This window comes from Ictalurus furcatus, chromosome 10, assembly GCF_023375685.1.
Source record: "Ictalurus furcatus strain D&B chromosome 10, Billie_1.0, whole genome shotgun sequence".
Lineage (NCBI taxonomy): Eukaryota > Metazoa > Chordata > Actinopteri > Siluriformes > Ictaluridae > Ictalurus > Ictalurus furcatus.
In genome coordinates this window covers 13,092,120-13,101,307 of record NC_071264.1, presented here as the reverse complement: position 1 = coordinate 13,101,307, position 9,188 = coordinate 13,092,120, and the positions used below count along the sequence as shown (strand labels likewise).

General features: G+C 36.4%; 1 protein-coding gene across 1 annotated transcript; it reads right to left on the bottom strand.

Moving 5' to 3' along the window:
• ubxn6 (UBX domain protein 6) lies at window positions 1-6,962 on the bottom strand. Its single transcript, XM_053634635.1, has 11 exons — window positions 6,745-6,962; window positions 5,534-5,688; window positions 5,260-5,324; window positions 5,026-5,154; window positions 4,841-4,938; window positions 4,669-4,744; window positions 4,502-4,586; window positions 3,792-4,011; window positions 3,510-3,640; window positions 1,831-1,979; window positions 1-599 (listed from the first exon to the last, which is right to left on the bottom strand). Exons 1-11 carry the CDS (start codon window positions 6,825-6,827, stop codon window positions 474-476), a joined length of 1,317 nt encoding a protein of 438 aa, XP_053490610.1. The 5' UTR covers window positions 6,828-6,962; the 3' UTR covers window positions 1-473.
• Between the last annotated feature and the right edge of the window lie 2,226 nt (window positions 6,963-9,188).

Genomic DNA, 9,188 nt, shown 5'->3' with positions numbered 1-9,188 from the left:
TGAACTAGACAGCTTTTATAATAATAATTTTAAACAAAGTTAAGTACATTTGACAATTATTTATCAAAAGATTTTTTTTGTTAACAGAAAGTGCTTTAATTCAATAGTAAAGCTTGGAGATAATCTCTTGTAAAAGAGAAGTTGCCAGGGACAGGAATAGTTTAATACGGACAGCATTACAGTGCAATAGAAGTTATAATAGTGGGTATCACTACACAAGAATCCTTTTCAAATGATTACAATCAGTCTGACAGGATGCACATTTTGCTCAGTCGTGCTGGCTCTCCTGACCAAATGATCCACAGCTTCTTCAGCACTAACTAAAGCACAAATCTTGTGAACGTTTCTTGTCCTGTAACACTATCAACATTCCCATAACTGAACACAGGGTGGTGTGCATTTCAGCAGGAAAAGGACAACCGCTAGAACAGCAAAGTGGGAACAGGAGGCCCAGGCAGGGTGAGCAGAGTTGTTCAGCTCAGAGTCTGCAAATTCTTAAGCAGTTCAGGCTTCAGCACTGAGCTGCTCTGTCCTCCAGCTGCGGCAATGTCTGCTTGGACCGCAGCGTCCCAGGAGAAAGTCAGCAGAGCTGCAGGGGCCTAAAAAGGAAGACAAAAATCCAGAGCTGAAACCACTAACTTTTGATAATCGATTATGAAAATCGTTGTCAACGAATCTCATTATCGATTAGTTGGTCTGGGCGTAATACATTTACTCATTACGTTACTTCTATTCCGACAACACACTTCGGAGAGTAAAAAAAAGTTGTCCCAAATGACGTACTGTACACTAACACACTGCACTGCGTACTCTATCGTCTAGTGCAGTGTTTCCGCCGACCCCTAGTGGTCAGTAGTGTAATTGCAGGGGGTCCGCAGGAAAGTTTTAAAATAATATATGTTTAAATATATATTTGTTAAATGTATCAAAATATATTCAAATTAGATGTTTTAAAATTAATCAGTTTGGTTATTCACGTGCATTCACAAATATCACATTAGCTGATTTTACCATCATTCATTGATTGATTTATTTACAAATGAAATGATAATTTGCAAAAACCTATGAACGGTAGACAAGTTCAAGTGTCGCATTGATGGATAAAATAAACAAAAGATAATTCAGGGAATCAAATTAAATGTCACACCACCAATAAAATGTAACTGAACCTGGTATTTGAACCAAATTCCCTGGAGACTGACAGGTTCTACCAATCAACCAGGGATTGCTAGGATTGTAGAATCAGTGCTTTTTGTGCATCCATAAAAAGTAATGCATAAACACACACACACATTTTATATTATATATATATATATATATATATATATATATATATATATATATATATATAATATAATATAATATAATATATATATATATATATATATATTATATATATATATATATAATATTTATATATATATTATATATATATATTATATATTATATATATATTATATTATATATATATATTTATATATTATATATTATATATTATATATATTATATATATATATATATATAAACACTTTTTATAGATTGGAAAAAAGCACAGAATTAAACTACAGTCCTAAATGAATAATATATATTCTGGTGTGTGTATTGTAACACTCAGTGTGTGGATTTTATTTTAAATAAATGAAAAAATGGTGCTGGAAGGCTGCCCCGCCCCATCCGATTAATCGATCAATCAAAAAATAATCGGCCAACTAATCGATTATGAAAATAATCGTTAGTTGCAGCCCTACAAAAATCCATCGAAGACAATTTATCAATAATTTCTGAAATCTTATTTGTGATAAAATAAATGATTTCTTAGTGCCTACGTACAAGGCTGTATTCATTTAGTGCCACGTCCTCGTCTTCCTTTAGTTTCTGGCTTCCTGGTGCAATGAGCTCGAAGGGTTGCCAACCGTTCTCCAGGGATTCACGCACAAACTGGTACAACACTGCTACCTTATCCCATGCCAAGAAAGTCCCTGTGGGCATATGATAAGCAAGTAAAAAAAACCTCAATGGGGAGTTTGATTCGTTCAGTATGTACAAGAAAATAGTACTACATTTGGTCCTAACCACAGTAAACACTATAAAGGGAAAATATCTGCCTTTACAAACCACCCACAATGTAGTTGCTCAGCCAAGGCAAATTTGGTATCTGACATTTATTTCTTTAATGTTCTTGCACTTGGAGCTACAAGCCTATAGCTATTAAGTTCTGATTGGTCAGGTGTCGATTAATATTCTATAACGACTAGCATGACTCTGACTCATGATTCAAATTACAGGTTTATATTAATGCACTCGTAATACGTTGTTGTTTCTATAACAGCTTACAGAGAGACTTGTATAGAAGACAGTCAACATAAACTAAATATAATAAACCTATTTATTAAATAATAAATTTATATAATTTATCACATAATATAATACATTTATGATATAATATAATAAATTTATTATAAATATAATAAATTCAAATGTTATTTAATAAAGCAAAACACAATTGTTGATGCGGTGAAATGGTGAGGATATTTATCTAGCATTTTTGGAAGGAGTCTCCAATGTCAGCACTTTGTAACAGTCAGAGTTAAAGCTGTTCCTTTAGTTTTCTGCCATGGGAAGCTCTTCAAGATACAGGACATTGTGCTTTGCAGTTTCTATATAACATGACAAGCTGCAATTCTTGGTTTTTTTTTTGGTCTAATTTACATTACATTTATTCATTTAACAAACGATTTTATCCAAAGTGACTTACAAATGAGGAAATACAAGCAAAGTGATATATCAAGCAGAGAACAAGTAGTGCTACAATACAAGATTTATAATGGAGTTCTAGAAAAGCAAAGTGTGCAGAGTGGAGGTGTAAGAACCAGAGTAAGGTGTTTTTTAGGGGTAATTAATTAATTTTTTTTTAAAAAAGAGAGAGAGAGACTGGTGCTCTTTTTTTTTATAACAAGAACAAATTTGTTTTGCAGATGCTGTGCAATGCTTTTGAATAAGTAAGAATTTTTAGTGTTATCAATGTGCTGTGGTATAAGTGGAATAGAACACTTTGGGACATGCTTTTATGCGAAAATAACCACACCACCCCATTGTTTCTTTATTTTCCCTTTAACAGCACATCCTGACATGTTTTGTTCCTTACTTATAAACAAACTGAATGCTGTAACATTATGCAGGCAGCCATTTGGACATGCGAATCCTTTTTACAACGTGGAATTGTACCGAAAAGCTGTATGCTTTGCAGATGATGACGATAAAGTTTAAGATAAAGAAATTGTCTATTTAAAAGAGATTGTAGGAAGATTTGGGCATGTCTTTACAGAAAGGATTTTAGGATCGAATCCTGAAGTAGCTACGGTATATTAACCACAACCAAACATAACTTACCTGATCATGTAGTGAAGGGGAAACTGTACTTTTTGCTAAATAATTTCTTTGTCATGCCAAATATGTTCTTGGTGAAAAGTACATTTTTTAGCTTGTCTGTGAAACACAGGATTGCATACCCTGTAGTATATTTCCATCCGGTAACCTAACTCTCAGCAGGGCATAGTTATACTTCCTTCTCTCCCTTTGCTCGTCTTTTTCCCGCATGACTTTCGTTCGCAGCATGGCGTTTCTTTCAACTAAATCACTTCTGAAATACAGAACATTTTGTTTACATATTCAATGACAGGCAAATAAAACTGTCTATTGACATAACGAGAATCAGCAATTAGAGAATCATGTTTCATTCACAAATATTAAAATCCGGATTAAAGATATGAGAAATGGGCTCAGTTTCCTACTTAAGCTGCTGCTCTCGTTTCAGCTCCTCTGCAGTCAGGTTGTAAAAGTCCGGTGGCAGCTCGAAACGTGTTGCGTGCTGTGAGGGTCTGAAAGCTTGTGCCTGGCGGTCCAGCTTGGCTCGTACAGGTTCTCCGTTCTGCAGCTGCTCCTTCTTTTCCTTCATCTGCTCCAGAGCTGCAGCATCCTGCTCAGCCAACACCAAGAACTCTTCTGTGTCCTCTGGAGAAGGTCAAGAGAAGCATGTGCAGATGTTATTCACAACAAACGTATTTATTGCAATTCTTCCTAATTATTAATTACTACTGCATTACTACATTACAACATGGATTTTTTTTCCAAATCTTATAATAATAATAAAAAAAACCTCTGGACATGGGTTAATATATTATCCTTGATTGGAGGCTTCCTGTATGAGATATTTGACCAAAATGAGAATGGTCCATTCAGAACTGTGTGTTGTTTTTCCTCTCTCATGTCACTCTGCACGTGTGATTCACTGTTGACTTATTGATACATCATCCTGTTTCAGTACGGAATTACAGTGGCAGTAATTTTTGGACATTTTCTCTACTTTCTTGCTCTGATCATTACCAACTTAGTAAGAGGAAGCAGTGGGTGGGAACTGGTCAATGATAAACTGGGAGAAAATGGGGTATAAATGAAACCAAGGTAATGTTTAAGCAGTATGATGAGGTTTAAATTGGCTCACCTTGGCCATCCACTGGCAGCACAGTGCTCTCAAACCCCAGAGCCTGCAAGAACTCCCGACTCCCCTCAATCACACTCACCTTCTCCTGAAGGAGGCAGATAATATAAAGAATAAACTGAATGTGTGACATACTAGTGATACTTTTTTTTTTTTTGCCTCCAGCTCACCTGGAAGACTTTGTTGCTGACTTTAATCTTCCTGTACTTCTCTTCTGTTGGATTCTTGCAGATATTATCAATGTACCTGCAATGTTAGATTAAGAAATGAATCATGAGATGCAGGCTTTTTAAAAAATATATATATATATGAAAAGCAGCACACACTCATCACGATGCTCACTTGCTCATGATGTCGATGGCACCCTTCACTTTCTCTCTGTCCTTGTTAAAAGTGTGAATCATCATAACAGAAGCCTCCACTGGATTCTCAGAGAATCTCTGCAAAAAAAAGTTAAGTGTCCTATATAACAATTTGTTCTAGTTCAAGAGGTGTTGATGATTGTGTATAAAAAATAAAATACCTACCAGAAGAATGGCCTCTTTGATGTGTGTCTCTCTCTCGCTCTTCTTTAACTTTTCCCCTGTCAGAGGGCAGATGAAGTAAACTCCAGACACAGAAAAACATGCGGCCTCCTTCACTAGAACATTAGAACCCTGAAAAAGCCATAATACACAACTGATCAGTATAATAAAACCAAATAAACCAATTACCTCAGGACTTAATCGTGAATTAATCATGCTTAATAAACTGTTTCTTGCCTCTACATCTGTGCTTTTATTTTCCAATGCTGTGGCTGCAGCCTCCGCCTCAAGCTCCCTCTTCACTGAAATTGAAAAAATAAATGAATGGGAAAAAATCGTACTTACCCTAACTTCTTTTCCTATTGTATTATAGTTACTGAATTATAGTTACTAACTACTATAGTATCCATCATGTTTACCAAACTCAAATGTTTATTACAAAGTCAAGACTTCTGAGAAAAACACTAGTTGTCCTGTAGCAGTGATTGCTTAAAAACGAACCACGGCTCACCCTGGTTTCTGATGGCGTCCTGTGATGTTTGTGGTCTGGGTTTGTGCTGCTGCTCGATCCTGGCCAGGGCAGCAGCTGCAGCTCTCTTTGTGCTCTCGTTAGGGGCAGCGCGAGGCTTAACCTGGTTAGCCGTCTGCCCTGCTGCCTCCTTAGTGCTATAAAATAGATCATAAAATTTATCAGGGTTGGAGTAAAGAGCTGAAAGTGGAGAGAAAGTGGGAACATTTTTATGGACTATATAGAAATGAAATTTGTCCAGGTGGGACTGACCAATGCATTAAAGGAAAACTCCACCCTGAAACACATTAAATATGTTTATGGTGGATTTAATGAGCTGGTCAGTCTAAAGGAATAAAGCATTGCTTTATTAAAGCACTGCATTGCTTTCTTTAAGTAGGGCTAAATCTCACTGCACCACTATCAGCAGGCAGCAGAATGGCATTGTGGGTAATGTGAAAATAGACCATAATAGATGAATAAATGTTAATCTGAATTTAATTCTAATATAACTTTTGGATAACATTATAAAGATTAAAAGGGTGGATTTTTCCTTAAAGGCCTAAACAAAGTCTGGCTACAAAACTATTTAAGTTGAAGGGTTTGTCTTTCACCATGGCTTTTATTATCAAAATAATTCAGTTAATATAATGTCATGATTAGTATCATGTTAAACTAATTTGTACTGAATACTAAGAAGCAGCACCAATTATATGTAATGGATAAATAATAAATGCAATTAAATAAGGGCGCTGTCACTAACCTTTTCACCATTTTGATGAAATATTTGACCCTGTCAGGAGGCCCAACATTTCTACTATATAACGTAATCTCCTTAAGAATTGACAGTAAAAAAAAAAAGAAGAAGAAAGAAAGAAAACAAGACTTTTTAAATACCAAAGTAATTCATTATAGAGTGGGGAAGATATGCAGGATTAAAGTAAATCGACGGAAGTCACTAAGAAAACGTGTCGTTATTTAATCAAAATGTCTGAAGCTGGCTGTGGTTTAACTTCATGCAGCTGGTTAATCTAACACTGCATCCCAAATGGCTCCATTTCATAGATTCAGTGCACTAGATAGGACGGATACGGCGTTATTTCATAAGGAAGAGTAGGTACATATAGAGTACAGAGTGATTTGGGATTACGCCCAAATCTGTAATAGCGGCTATCTGTCAAATACCTGATATTGAGCTCAAAAGCACTTTGTACCTGGTGTCATCAGTGAGTTTCTTTCCTTGTCCCGCTGATTTAAATTGTATATCCCTTTTAATGCCTTCGAAAAACTTCTTCATTGTTATTGTGGTGATATTAAAACCGTAAGAAATGTTTGACTGCACATATAAAACCAGCAAAGTAACTTGTTTACATCAACAAGAGGAAGCGCGACACACTCCGGACAGGAAGTACAGAGTTTCAGTACTGTGTTTGCGTCCCCTAGCGTCTGGGATGTACAACTACACGCCAATAACAATACTAAAAATAATCTGAAGCCATAAAGTGCTTTACACATAATAGATTCAAATCCATCCATCCATCCGGGGAACCTGGAGCCTATCACAGGAGGCATGGGGCACAGGAGGCATGGGGCACAGGGCGGGCGACATCCAGGACAGGGTGCCATTGCTGGGCACAATCACACACACATTACTGACACTTTGGACATGCCAGTCAGCGAACCATGCATGTCTTTGGACAGGGGGAGGAAACCGGAGTACCTGGAGGAACCCCCAAAGCACAGGGAGAACAAATTCTGCACACAAGGCCATGGCGGGAATCGACCCCCAACGCTGGAGGTGTGAGGCAAACATGCTAACCAATTAACCACCGTGCCCCTAGATTAAAATACAAAATAATAAAACAATTAGTGGTAAGTCAACCACAAACCCATGTAAAGTGCATAGAGTTAGCATGTTCTCTCCATGCTTTGGGGGTTTCCTCTGGGTACTCTGGTTTCCTCCTCCAGGCCAAATACATGCATTGTAGGCATTTCCAAAGTGTCTGTTGTATGTGAATGCGTGTGTGATTGTGTGATTTGATGGGTTGGCACTCTGTCCAGGGTGTCCCCCGCCTTGTGCCCCGAGTTCCTTAGAATAGGCTCCAGGCTCCCTGTGACCCTGTGTAGGATAAGCAGAATGGAAAATACATGGATGGATGAAAAACCAATAGATCCAATAATTACAATTAAGCTACACTAACCCTTAAGTTTTTTTAGACCCGATGGGACACTAAGGCAGTAGTTCTTAAACTGAGGACTGTTACAGTTGTGGGAATCACAATCCAGCCCATATAATTATTAGTCTGTTTGACTGGTCACTTGAATTTAATCTAGTTAACCTTAATAACTCAAACAAGCAGGCCTAAATTAATTGAGCCTTCCATAAACAGTGTAAACCCAAGACTCACCTTTGCTTCAGTGACTAATCTCACCTGGACACTGAGACTTGTACCTAAGAACTGTTGCTGTAATCATAAAGACTGTCCTGTGCTCATTCCAGGACTCTTATTCAGAAACTGTTTGCCTTTACTCATCTACATCTCTATAACTGTCTGGTTCCTCTCAAGGTTTCTACCTCATGTTGTCTCCAGGAGTTTTTCACCTTACCACTGCCTCTGGCTTACTCATTAGACATCTAAATCCAAGTACGTATTTCTGTAAAGCTACGTTCTGACAATGTCTTTTGTTACAAGTGGTATACAAATAAAACTGAACTGATTTGAAAAAACAAAAACAACAACAATAAAAAGTCTACTTATAATGTCAACAAATCTTAAATGTGTTCTGTCACTGGAAAGGCAATAAAAAGCTCTATGGCTGTAATAAATAGCCAACATATTTTGTACACATTTAAATAATAAGGCTATTTTTTAATAGTTAGATTATGTTTGTAAAATAAAACAGTATCGCTCGATTCTGTGGTATTTATTTTACAGTTAAAGGGGTCCCTGGCTGCATAAATATTGAGAAACCCTGAACTAAGAAACAAAAATTGTGCAGTAAAAAGCTAAAGTTTCACACCAGACAGAAGAGTGCATTAACCTGTTGGGGGTTTGTGCTACACCCCAGTGATAATATAATGTATATATGATGTTCAGTAGTTATTATCATTGTTCATTTTTTAACAGTTTTGCTTTTGGAATATGAGTGTTTTTTTTTATTATGATTGAATAAGAACAATGCACACTGCTTACAGGCTATAATGCTATTCAAGACAGAGAAGTTTATTATTTATATGGGAGTTTATAATGAGGCATCTGTACCGTGGTTTATGGAAGGAGTTATTCAGTAAAGTATATGAAAGGCTATACTTAATACCAGAGAATTATTTAAACATCAGCCTGGGGCTTGTTATTTTGATGTCATAATGTGATATGAGTTAATATATAGCCTTTATAAAAGTTAAACTATGTGCGCCTTTTTTGAATATTTTAGCACATGGCCCTGAGCTGACGTCTCAGTTTAACGTTACATTCTTCACTCAGATATTACTTGTTATTAATAATAATAATTTGTTAAATGACATTTCCACAACCTTTTATCTTTTAATTGATATTTACAAAAACCGGAATATTTCTCTGCATCCTTTCACTTGAATTCTGCTGCTCGAAATGTTTCCACTTAATTATAATAATCCGAGCTCTTTCACGGTGAATAC